Consider the following 13,488-nt stretch of genomic DNA (forward strand, 5'->3'; position numbering starts at 1 on the left):
TGGGCCTTAGGTTGCCTACCCCTGATATACACACTCACTCTAAAACTAGTCAGCCAGAACACCAAAGAACTAGGAAATTTCTTTATCTCGGTGCCTTGATTCCTTTTATATCGTGTCACAGCAGGCTACTTCCCTGGAATCACCCAATTTTGCATCTCCTTGCTTTTGGCGTATAAAAACTTTTCCATCTTAAATCTGCACCCTTCAAGTCAGAAGTTTCTACACACTTGGAAGTCTGGGATATAACACAGTCAGGCTTAAGCACTCAAGAAGGGCACAGAGAAGGCCTGTTGAGGTGTGTAGTCTGAGAAGAGAGAGTATGGTCTAGGGAGAGTCTTGAGGTCAGCATTTGGCCCCTGAACCTGTGGTTCCCTAACCCTGACCTAGATAGCAGTGACAAGGGTACGTTATATTCAAGTACTCCTAGGTGACACACATTAAGTATATGCTTCACTGGAATATGCTGACAGGTGATATGCTTCTCCCTTCTGTCAGGGAAGCTTTTAATGTTTGACAGACTATTTTTTCATATTCACTCTTGCATTCCAGAGGGAATCCAAACCTTGCCCCATTAACCATATGTAGCGGTAACACGTTTGCAGTGGCAGCTCTTCCGTGCCTGAGAGGATTGCTTGTACACCCATAATTTAGTCCCCTAAAAATTGTTCCTCAATGAGGCAACATAAAATACAGCTTCTTAACTCTTTTTTTTGGAAGAAATAAAGACAGAAAGCGTATGCTTCGAACCTAGTTTTTTTTTTGGGGGGGGGGGGGGAATTCCTCAAATGCATTTAGAATGCTTACAAGTTAGCCCAGCACTGAACCAATGAAACATTTTGATTCTTTTCACACTAAGGGAATAGTAGGGATCACCTAGGATTATTCAATTCCTGCTTGAAATGCTGTTCTAATAATGAAAAGCAAGTAGTTCAACATTTTAAAAATAATGTGAACTACAAGCAAATCAGGCCAAATTACCTCAGAGTTTTAAGTTGTCAACCATGAGCTGAAAGTACCAATTGGCTTGGAACTGGTCCGAGCCAACTGCTCGGAAATCTATACCTTCTGCCTGGCCTTAACTGTTAAGCAAAGCGTGCATCGGAATGATTCATTCAAGTTATTTCTCACCCTTGTTGAGCTTTCTGGGAGAGTTCCCTGAGAACTGATTGCCTGAACTGAACGGGTAAACTGGGTGTTTGGTTATCTTCAAGGAAAATCTTCACTAATTCCTGAAGTACATGCAGAGAGAAGATGAATCAGTTTGACAATATATGGCATTTGACCCAACACCAAGACGGAATAGTTTCAAAGTTAGCTGGAACCAGTTTACTGGATACTGCAACAACAACTCAACTTATACAGATATTAAATTAACTTATACAGATGTGAAATGTTATTTTTCATTGTTCTGAACTTAAAAACATGTCAATATACAAAGCGTGCTGCGAAAATCAGAATGTGAAAAGGTTTTAAAAGTATGATGAACTTCTTTTTTATTATTTATGTAACCAATTGATTACAACACAAAATTAAAAGAGACAGCTTTGGTTCTATCTGGTTTTTATTCTCAGGAGAATAACAATTCCTATATACAGCAGACTACTTAATAATATTCTGCTTACTACTAATAATATACTTGAGGAATAGGTACGCGGGGGGCACTCTGGTCTAAACCACTCTGCTCTGTCCCAGTTCTGCCAACTTAGCAGTTTGAAAGCATGCCAGTGCAAGTAGATAAATAGGTACTGCTGCGGTGGGAAGGTAAAAGGCGTTTCCATGCGTTCTGGCTTCTGTCACGGTGTTCAGTTGCACCACAAGTGGTTTAGTCATGCTGGCCACATGACCTGGAAAGCTGTCTGTGACAAACACCAGCTCCCTCAACCTGAAAAGTAAGATGAGCGCCACACCCCGTAGTCGCCTTTGACTGGACTTAACCACCTAGGGGTCATTTACCGTTTACCTTTTTACCTTACTTGAGGAATAAACAAGCAGACTAATATAAGGATCACATGATGTGCAATTCAAGCTTTGCAAATCCTTTACCTGATAACTGCCAGATCTTAAACAGCTGTGGATTTGACTGTAAGGAGTTGATGGCTGTGAAGTATTGTCAGAAGGTGCAAGAACTCCACAAGCTTGGCAGTAACCAGCTAACCTTTTTTCATCTATGATGCAATGAAGCGAAGAGCCAATCTGTAAGAAATATCCAATTTCTATCAGTAACTTTAAAATAATTCAATATTTAAGACAAATGTTTTCAAAGGCTATATATGATGAAATCATTTCCTAAATGTATAAACATTATGCATTACATGTTCCAATGGAAAACTCAGTTTTCTTGTACTTAAGACAAAGGATCAGGAAACCCAAATAGGTAAACCCAAATTGCTCACAGGATATATCTAGTTAAAGTGAGCACTAGATCGCATTGCATGAATGTGAAATATTTGGTTACACATGCAAAAACTGAAATGAGCTGCCTATTGTTGAATGACTTACCTTTGAAATCAGTTCCTTGGTTCTAAAAAATTTCTCTCTGGCGTTTCCATAAAGAGCAGAATCTGTGGAACCTTGCTGAAAATAGATGGCACCTAAATCATAGCAGACCTGAAACACAAACAAGCAGCATTTCTTTCAAAATTATATTTTTTGTTTCTTACGCTGTGGGAACATAAATCTATGTTGAAAGTGCAGGATATAAATTATCTAAACAAACAAAACTATGGTAGATATATAAAATATCTGTGTCTGCCACAATCTTTGAGAAAAGCTTGAAGGAAAAGATTGACTATGCTCAGAGTGTCGAAGACTCTGTGGTACATATTTGCTTGAATATGGGTTTTCCTTCCGTTTCCAACAATTGGAAAATATCCAAATTGAACTTAGTAATAATTGGGAAAGGAACAGAGGCCTAGAGATAATTGTAAGACTCCATACTTGAAGCTTACTTTTTGTAAACCACTTTGAGATTTATTTATTTTTAAAAAATACACATTCAAGTGATATATGCATTTTATGAAATAATTAAATATGAAATTAGCTTAGAAGCCACAGGTAAATCAAGGAAGCTTGAATATAGAATAATAGTGGTGCTTTGAGGCATCATGAATTACATCATAAGCACCACCATTTCAGCAGCTATGCTTTCAGGCAAAATGTCTGGCATACCTGACACTGCAGTTCCTCAGCACTGATGTTGAATCCCGCTGTGGAAGTCTCTGTTTCTCCATTAACCGCACCAGGGTCCATGGCTAGCAAATCTAGAGTCCGTATTGTGTGAATATAAAGATCTTTATTTAATTTGAGTGCTCCTTCTAAGACCAGAATGGAATCAGCAGCCTGTTCTTTTAGCTGTAACGACCCAAAGAAATGCATGTATCCAGTTATTATTGCCACTTATTTATTCAATGTGTTCATTATATTTAGAATATTTAGCACAAAGTTCTCCTTTACTCCATAAGCAGCACAGGATCTTACTAACTTACTTAACCCCAAACAATAACCCTTTAATTGGCTTCCGGTTCAGATTATCTTGCACACTTCAGAAGTAACATCACAGTCCTAAACATGCTCACTCAGAAGCATGTCCTACTGAATTCAATCACAATCTTCAACCAGGCCTTTGGCTGATTAAAATTATACACCAACTTTAAATGTGCCTGTGAGAAGAGAAGATTATTGTTGCTTTTGTTTCAATTATTTACTTGTGTTTTTATCTTGTATTTTATTCTGTGAACAGCCCTGACATCTTGTGATGAAGGGTGGCAAATAAATTTAAGAAATAAATAAATAAAAATATGAATGAATGAGGGAATAAGACCAGTAACTTGTGAAAAGAGCCTGGCTCTTTCTTCCTGTGCTTTTGTGGCCTAGTTCCTTGCACCACAATACACATACATAAGAACATTTCCTTCGGGGTGGGGAGCTGCATCTGTCCGGCAGACCAGATCATTATGTGTCCCACCCCCTTCCAGGTAGAGTGTGCCGGGTCCATCAACTGACCTCACAAATGACACCAGGTGATCTTTTAGCCCAAAGTTGTCTCCAGTAGCCCCCTTTAAAGCACTATTTCACACAGCGCTTTGCATAGGGTTTTACAGACACTGCCAATCAGCTAATCCCTGAGACAGGTTTTTATCTATCCCATACCTTACATCGTATATGACACAAGGTGTAGGAGCAGGTGGGAATGACTTAGCCAAAATGACCTGGCAGACCAAATTAGGCCCGTGGGTCAGAGGTTCTCCACCCCGACCTCCTTGAACAAACTCTTTCTTATAACATGGACCCGGAATTAGACCACAAATAAGAGGGCACCAACAGGGTCACAGGAAAGTTACAAGAAAGATGGCGACTACGATACAGCAGCGGTGAGAAAACCTCCTTAAAATCTTAAATTGTTACCTACATAAGCTAATTAATTGAACTGAGGACAGTAGCTGCAAGATAATTCAGAGGGGGGAGTTTACATTCAGCCTATACACAGACTTACAGTTGTCTGAAGTGTAAAGGTAAAGGGACCCCTGACAGCTAAGTCCAGTTGCGAACGGCTCTGGGGTTGCGGCGCTCATCTCACTTTACAGGCTGAGGGAGCCGACGTTTGTCTGCTCCACAGACAGTTTTTCCGGGTCATGGCTAAGCCGCTTCTGGCGAAACCAGAGCAGCACACAGAAACGCCGTTTGCCTTCCCGCCGGAGCAGTACCTATTAATCTACTTGCACTTTGACGTGCTTTCAAACTGCTAGGTTGGCAGGAGCTGGGACCAAGCAACGGGAGCTCACCCCGTCGCAGGGATTCGAATCGCCAACCTTTTGATCGGCAAGCCCAAGGCTCGGTGGTTTAGACCACAGTGCCACCTGTTTCCCAGCTGTCTGAAATGTAGGGTTCCTGAAAGGAAATTATTCAGTATTCTTGGAAGATAAAGCTGGCAGTAGTCAAAACATGCCCCAGCCACCCAAGCAGCTTCAACTATTAATGCTGATAAGAGGTTGCGGGAGGTTCAACTCACTCAAAAACAACAATAGTGTTTCTAGAGTAAACCTATGCTTAATTAAGCCGGCTGCTCTGTAATTTTTAATTGCCCTCTGACCAGTCTGGCACACTAACTGGTGGGAAGGATGATCAGGGGGCCAAACAAACGTTTTAGAGAAATTGAGGACTACTCACCCCCCCCCACAGCTAAACAGTCTAAGATCGGAATTTCCCCCCCTCAACATGTCTTGCTACGTCTGCACAAGTTCCCTTTCACAATCGCTTTGCAGTGCTACCTGAAGTACATGGAGATTCATATGAAGATCCTATCAGCACTATCGGGGAGCCCAACAGCAATCATAATAAGGCAAATTCAGAACCCCAGAAGGCTGAGACGAACCCGAGTGCTACTCAGGAGAACCCAGCTGAGCTGATTCTAATGACAGCTAAAACAATTGATTTGTCAAACACTGAACTTACTACATTCCAAAATGAATATTTTGATCAGTAAGGTCAAGGGGACACTCGGTAGGGAGATCTACTCGAGTTGTCACAGGGTTTCAAAGGTACCTCCTCTAACGCCCCACGAGCTAAGGAGATTAAAAAAAAAAAAGGGAAAAAAAAGAGTTCCAAACCTTGAGAGAACTCAAGCCAGAAGTCTGGCAATGAAATGAAAGAGCAGCAACATTTAGTGCTGCAAGCAAACCAAGTCAACCTTACAATATGCACCTATAAAGGCAGATTCCTACCTTGGTCCACATTTCTATCAGCTAAAAGAGTCTCTGATCTGCCCCAAACAAACACAGAAAGTTTTACTATCTTTCAGGAGTCCCAGTATCCTGACAATGTTACAACATGCCAAGTCTATGCTGACTGATATGGCAGTTTTTCCAACACAAGCTTTTAAAAAATTTGACTATATTGCCATTATTAGATAACCCTAAAGCAGCTGGCCATCACAACAACAACAGGACACCAATAAGGAGAATTCAAAATAGCCTAAGCAACCCCCCCTCAAAGGATCTGATCAAGTGCCTGGAATCAGAAGATTTAACCAAAGACAACTGCAACTGGGAGGAGAATTTGAAATGCTCTTTTAAAAACCTCCCAATGGAAGAGCAACAAGGGATTATCAGAAGGCTTGAACTTTTGAAATCCAGTCTTTTAAAGATTTCTGCAGAGTTCAAGATTCCTACAACATACCCAATCGATTTTCAATCCAAGGAGTCTTCACGAAAACCCATTATCCTCAATACCACCTCACACAAGGAACTATTCATCAAAATACGAAACACAAGCACAGTCCAGTCCCCTTCAGCAAGCAAAATCTGAGATTCGGTGGGGGAAAAACGTTACAGTGAGGCAGGTATGGTCACAACATCAGCCTGGCTCTCAATGAGGGAGCTTGAGGATCAGGAATTGGGTTCACCACATAAGGCAGTAGCATCACTGCTTGTTGGAGTCCCTCATTTTGCTGCATTTTGCTGCATTGATTCACCCAAAACTTGGGTGAAGGACTTAGCAGCGGACGTAACAGCACATCTGCCTGCACAGAAGATGCAGCAACTGCGTATAGTACAGTGGATGCTCGGGTTGCGAACGTGATCGGTGCAGGATGCACGTTCGCAACCCGCAGCCTTCACAACCTGCAGTGGCGCGTCTGCGCATGTGCAGGTTGCGATTCAGCACTTCTGCGCATGTGCAAAGCACGATTTAGTACTTCTGCACATGCGCAGCCGCCGAAACCCAGAAGTAACCTGTTCCGGTACTTCCGGGTTTCGGCGGTCCGTAACCCAAAAAAATACAACCTGAAGAGTCTGTAACCCAAGGTATGACAGTATAGGTAAAGGTAAAGGGACCCCTGACCATTAGGTCCAGTCGTGACCGACTCTGGGGTTGCGGTGCTCATCTCGCTTTATTGGCCGAGGGAGCCGGCGTACAGCTTCCAGGTCATGTGGCCAGCATGACTAAGCCGCTTCTGGCAAACCAGAGCAACGAACGGAAACGCCGTTTACCTTCCCGCTGGAGCGGTACCTATTTATCTACTTGCACTTTGGCGTACTTTCGAACTGATAGGTTGGCAGGAGCAGGGGAGCAACGGGAGCTCACCCCATCGCGGGGATTCGAACCGCCAACCTTCTGATCAGCAAGTCCTAGGCTCTGTGGTTTAACCCACAGCGCCACCCGCAACAGTATACGGGACACTTAATAGCGGCGTGGATCAGGGACTCAGGAACTGTAGATCCTTAGCACAGGAAATCTTAGAAACTAGTGTTCAAGAACCTGATTTGTCGACATCGCCTGCACAGCGACGGCAGTCGCTCACTGCTATCTGCCATAATGACAATAACTTTATAGAACAACTTAATTGGGGGGGGGGGTAATTACCGTATTTTTTGCACCATAACACTCACTTTTTTCCTCCTAGAAAGTAAGGGGAAATGTCTGTGCGTGTTATGGAGGAAATGCCTACGGGTGGCATGCCTACGGATTTTCCTCCTCTAAAAACTACGTGCGTGTTATGGTCGGGTGCGTGTTATAGAGCGAAAAATACGGTAATAGCCACCTGTCAGAATGAGTACAGACACCAACATAATTACTTTAAATGTGAAGGGACTGGGAAATGTGGTAAAACAGGCCAGAAGGGCAACATATTTATCCAAAATGGACCCACACATAAGTATTCTTGCAAGGAACTCATAAAGCAGACAGTTATTTATTTACACAGTCATGGGTTGGGCAAAAATTTACAGCCAGTGTCTCCAATAAAGCAAGAGGAGTTGCTCTGTTAATACACTCACATCTTAATTTTCACTCACATCTTAATGTATTCCTTCCTTTTAATGAGATTGGAGCACATGACGTGTTATTCTATGGTTTTTAAGAGCATGAGAATGTTTGGAATATATGCTATGGCAAATAAACTATTGAAAAGAAAAGAAAGTTACGAAGGGCCATATTTATCCAGGAAGGGTTTAAATTCAGTACATTGATCCAAAGTTCCACATTTTTTCCTTCACATTCACATCTAGCAAAGAAAAAGGCACTTACTACTTTCAGGATATTTTCTGTTACTTCCTTTTCTTGCTGAACCTGATTCATTCTAAATAAAAAAGGCAAAAGCAACAATGAGCGTACCATTCAATAATAATAATAATAATAATAATAATAATTTATTATTTGTACCCCGCCCATCTGGCTGGGTCTCCCCAGCCACTCTGGGCGGCTTCCATAGAAACAAAAAATACAGTAAAATATCACAGATTAAAAGCTTCCCTGAACAGGGCTGCCTTAAGATGCCCTCTAAATGTCAGGTAGTTATTTATTGCTTTGACATCTGGTGGGAGGGCGTTCCACAGGGCGGGCGCCACTACCGAGAAGGCCCTCTGCCTGGTTCCCTGTAGCTTTGCTTCTCGCAATGAGGGAACCGCCAGAAGGCCCTCGGCGCTGGACCTCAGTGTCCGGGCAGAACGATGGGGGTGGAGACGCTCCTTCAGGTATACTGGGCCGAGGCCGTTTAGGGCTTTAAAGGTCAACACCAACACTTTGAATTGTGCTCGGAAACGTACTGGGAGCCAATGTAGGTCTTTCAAGACCGGTGTTATGTGGTCTCGGCAGCCGCCCCCAGTCACCAGTCTAGCTGCCGCATTCTGGATTAATTGTAGTTTCCGGGTCACCTTCAAAGGTAGCCCCACGTAGAGCGCATTGCAGTAGTCCAAGCGGGAGATAACCAGAGCATGCACCACTCTGGCGAGACAGTCCGCGGGCAGGTAGGGTCTCAGCCTGCGTACCAGGTGGAGTTGGTAGACAGCTGCCCTGGATACAGAATTGACCTGTGCCTCCATGGACAGCTGTGAGTCCAAAATGACTCCCAGGCTGCGCACCTGGTCCTTCAGGGGCACAGTTACCCCATTCAGGACCAGGGAGTCCTCCACACCAGCCCGCCCCCTGTCTCCCAAAAACAATACTTCTGTCTTGTCAGGATTCAACTTCAATCCATTAGCCGCCATCCATCCTCCAACCGCCTCCAGGCACTCACACAGGACCTTCACCGCCTTCACTGGTTCTGATTTGAAAGAGAGGTAGAGCTGGGTATCATCTGCATATTGATGGACACCCAGTCCAAATCCCCTGATGATCTCTCCCAGCGGCTTCATATAGATGTTAAAAAGTATGGGGGAGAGGACGGAACCCTGAGGCACCCCACAAGTGAGGGCCCAGGGGTCTGAACACTCATCCCCCACCACCACTTTCTGAACACGGCCCAGGAGGAAGGAGCGAAACCACTGTATAACAGTGCCCCCAGCTCCCAGCCCCTCTAGACGGTCCAGAAGGATGTTATGGTCGATTGTATCAAAGGCCGCTGAGAGATCCAGCAGAACCAGGAAACAACTCTCACCTTTGTCCCTAGCTCGCCGGAGATCATCAACCAGTGCGACCAAGGCAGTTTCAGTCCCATGGTGAGGCCTGAATCCTGATTGGAAGGGATCCAAATGGTCCGCATCCTCCAGGCAATATTAAATGGATGCCCCTATATTTAGATTTCCAAAACAGCTTACATCTTCTGAATTTAAGAAAACAAAAATTTTTTTTTTGTTTACGGCATTTTAAATTTCTCCAACAACACTTCAGTAATAGAGAATTGATTCAGTTTTTAAATTTTAGGCATTTTACAAAACTTTTCTGAATATAATTTGCTCTAATAGGACCAGAACCTATTCTCAGCTACAATCAATTCAGTGGCAGGGTTCTTTAAAAAAAAAAAGTTTACCAGCATGCACACACACACCCTTTTAAAAAAAAATACAGTAAAGTTTCAATTGACCATGTAACCAACAATAATATTAAACGTCTGAACAATATTTATTGTAATGATCTACGATGTTAAACCACTGCTATGCCTTGCTAAAATTAGAGTTAAGTTGATTAATGTATTGTTTGTAAGGGTCTGAAACAGATGCACAAACTTACACATTTAACTGAGGTGGACCAGGTTTCACTTGTTTGACAGGAAAACTGCTTTTGACTATGGTCCTAATAGCCCTATTAAAAGAAAGTTAAGTGATAAGCATACAGTTCAGTCATGGAAACAACCTGATTTTTAAATTGTTTTTTTGCCCCCATTATGTTTTTACTGTAATTTTACTAGTGTTAGCTGCCCTGAGCCCGGCTCTGGCCGGAGAGGGCGGGGTATAAATAAAAATTATTATTATTATTATTATTATTATTATTATTATTATTATCAGCTCTATCCATTATTACAGCTTCAAACAAAAGTTTGTGCTACATTAAAACAGCACTCAAAGTGTGATAGTCACAAGTTATCAAAAAGCACCAACAGCCTATCCGATTCTAAAAAATATCATGTATAGTATTGCACATGAAGTTGCCAACTTTTTTCTTGCATGGCTCCTACGTAGCAAAAAGCTATTTTACAAGGAAAAATATGTGAAACTTTATCCATGACTGCATATGCCCCACCCAAGAAAAATGGCAACAAATAGATCTAAGACTCTACACCACATTTAAAATGGGATTGTGGTCAACCTCTCCTCCGATTCAATAACGTGACAGTATATCCCTATAATTTTCCTTGATCTTTTATGTAAGTTACAAAATAATATTATAGTTAGGGATCTACGTACACATTGAAAATAATGATTTATTACAACTGCTGGTTTAAATCTCAAAGAAAACTGCAAACCAATGTGCATACAACATTTTTGTCATAGGACTATCAAATTAGACCAGTTTAGTTTAAGCAATATAATCAAGATCAATTTAATCTTAACACTTGTCTCCATATTTGAATTACATCAATGACACTCAAACAATGACGTTCTCACCATCTATTGTAGAGTAGTATCGCCATTGCTGTGGTTGGAGGTAAACTGGCAAGGTCCACATCTACATGCTTAGTTCCTGGAGGAACCTTACTAATGCACAGCAGTTCGTTCAGCAGCATGTTCAATACAGGAACCGATAAACTGAATAAAAGACCAAGGATTGCAGAAGTTACCGAATGGTACTTCGTTACAAAGCTTCCTTAAAGCAATACAACTTAAGGTAGCATACATCAGGTTTCCAAGTGTTCTCCCATGCAGGCCCTGACCAGACTTGTTTACTTTCAGCAGGCTTGCTGAATCATGATTAATAATTATTAATATAGCACTGTAGGTACTTTCTAAAGCATACATTTGTATTGACATGTGCTCCTCTAAGACAACAAAAACAATAAAAACCAGAGAGAACGTGCACAAAATATGTAAAAAAAAATTTAAAAAATGAATGCTGTCTAAACCCTGGGACCCTCCAGATGATGTGGGACTACAACTCCCATCAGCCCAGACAGTATGGCTAATGGTGGGAGATAATAAGATGTTTCTGGTCTACAATTCCCAAAAGCTGCAAGTTCCCCATTGATTATATGTTAACAACATTAACCAAGAAGTCCACTGATACCTTTTCTCCAGTACATCCAAATCCCACTTTAAATGTGCTGCAACTTTCAGAGCAAGCAATTTTAAAATGCGGTTTCTCTTGTTATCAGGTGGAGGCTGGACCTGATTCTGCTCATTCACCAAAGGTTTGGAAGCCTGCTCCAAAAACTGAACGATTAGCTGAACAGGTGAGGGATCTACTGGGCAGAAAAGACAGGTTTGGAAAAGTTTGATCTGGATGAAAATACTAGAGAAAAAGAGGTAACCAATACAAAGCAAACAGCATTCTTTCCAGGATGAACATGCAGCGATGATTTTTTATTTAGAGAAAACAAACTTGTCTGATTATTTAATACTGATGAAGATTACAACCCTGCATTTATGGCCCTTTCACACATCACAGACACAAACTCAGGTCTACCACCAAATGAACACTGTAACCAATCATGGCTATGTTTATGATGTGTGCTTGCAAATGTTTGCCCTATTTCTATTCAATATGATACCTTTAATACATTTTTTGCTAAACATTCACACATTCATAATATGTGGCATTCCCTTAGGCTAAAATGCCACTGATTTCAATGGGATTTAAGCAGCTTAACTGTACAGCCACATTCAAATGACAAGTAACAAATTTAGCTCACAACAAAAGAATTCCTATACATAGAACTAAGAAGAATCCTAACCATTCCATCAGAAACAACACAGTCAAGCTCTCTTGTTCTCTGTAGATTTTTTGATATTACTAACCAGGCGAAACTTTTTTCAGATGTTTGTCCAGCAGAGACTCCTCTAGCAAAAACTCAAACCAGGATGTTTGGGGAGGTGTGCAAGGTCGACTTGAAGTGACGGCCTCCCGGTCAGCAGCTTCTGCACTCATCTTCCTCTCTGCAGTTTCTTTCCCTTTCTTCAAGCATTTGCTGGGCCAGCAGCTGCACCAGATTTAAAAGCAACATCATAACAGAACATGGCTGCTCCATACAATGCAATATATTCCTACGACTGCAGAGTATCTAATCCTCACTGAGATCCACAACACAAACACAACAAATGGGGATCCGGGGTGAGCGGGGACGGATATCTTGTTTGTTTGTTTGTACGAAAGCAACACACTCCAGAACCATCAAAACAAATGCAAAATAAATAAAATGCAAAACAAACAAATAAACAAATAGCTATTTAATTATTGATTGATTGGTCTGCAGCCAAACATCCATAGATCTCAGGGGCGGTTCACAACATTAAACGCCTCTCATTAGGCTCCATTTCACCTGCATCCTTACATGAAAACCAACAGAGTCCCTCATTAAAAAACATACATGAAGTGACTCCTTTTTTTGTTTTTAAAAGGATTTCATTGAGGCCTTTGCTTTTGTGCACCGGAGCTGTCTTCCCCATGTGCACTAGAGCTGTTATTATCAGCTGACACGGATACACGTAGAAACGTTGCAAATGTTGCAAACAGTGAGCTTTGCATAGAAGCGTCACCTTTCAGGTGTGTGTTGGCTACCGCCCTGTTGCATTGATTGCATCTCACATACGCCGGGGGCAACCCATTCCTGCATCCAGACCCCGTTTTGGAGGGGCCACGGCAGCCGTGCAAAGCGACACACTGCGGGTCCTGCGGCACCACATCCTACAGCGCCTCCTCCCTTGCATCCCTTTTATTTTGCAAGACCGCACCCCACCTATTTAAACATCCCATCCCTTCAGAGGACTCCCTCCGCCCCACACCACTGGAGCCCAGCGACGCGGCAGCCCCTTCGCCCTCCTCACCTTTGCCTCTGACCCTTTACAGGCAAACGCCTCCGCCTCCGCCTCCTCCTCTTACCTCCACCAACCAAAATGGCCGCCGCCTGTGCCGCTTGCTCTTATCCTGCCCGCCCTGCCTCGGGGAAAGGGGAGGGACGGAAAGCCAGCCGGCCGGGCTTTTGCTCCGCCCCGATTGTTGGATTCCGGCCAATCGAGAAGCGGCGGCAGGCCGGGCTCGGAAAGCGATTCGTCGCTTTCCGGCTGGCTCCGCCTCCGTGGCCGCTCGCCTAAGCATAGTGCCTCTTGTTTGCTTGCTCGCTCG

The 13,488-nt window shown here is 42.8% G+C and overlaps 1 protein-coding gene across 3 annotated transcripts in view; it reads right to left on the minus strand.

The window, feature by feature from the left end:
* The window catches only part of INTS8 (integrator complex subunit 8), a 29,208-nt gene extending 15,888 nt beyond the window's left edge, over positions 1–13,320 (minus strand). The window contains exons 1-10 of one of the 3 annotated variants that reach the window (XM_081013859.1): positions 13,191–13,320; positions 12,165–12,346; positions 11,434–11,611; positions 10,818–10,958; positions 9,943–10,014; positions 8,023–8,074; positions 3,169–3,351; positions 2,500–2,607; positions 2,044–2,193; positions 1,129–1,229 (exon numbers count right to left, since the gene is read on the minus strand). In XM_081013859.1, coding sequence (XP_080869985.1) covers positions 1,129–1,229; positions 2,044–2,193; positions 2,500–2,607; positions 3,169–3,351; positions 8,023–8,074; positions 9,943–10,014; positions 10,818–10,958; positions 11,434–11,611; positions 12,165–12,294 — 1,115 coding nt within the window. In that variant the 5' untranslated portion in view covers positions 12,295–12,346; positions 13,191–13,320. Of the gene's footprint in view, positions 1–1,128; positions 1,230–2,043; positions 2,194–2,499; positions 2,608–3,168; positions 3,352–8,022; positions 8,075–9,942; positions 10,015–10,817; positions 10,959–11,433; positions 11,612–12,164; positions 12,347–13,190 lie in introns of those variants that run through there. The other 2 variants (XM_081013860.1, XM_081013858.1) reach the window with 2 other exon arrangements.
* Between the last annotated feature and the right edge of the window lie 168 nt (positions 13,321–13,488).

Source organism: Podarcis pityusensis, assembly GCF_964106645.2.
Source record: "Podarcis pityusensis genome assembly, chromosome: 7".
NCBI lineage: Eukaryota > Metazoa > Chordata > Lepidosauria > Squamata > Lacertidae > Podarcis > Podarcis pityusensis.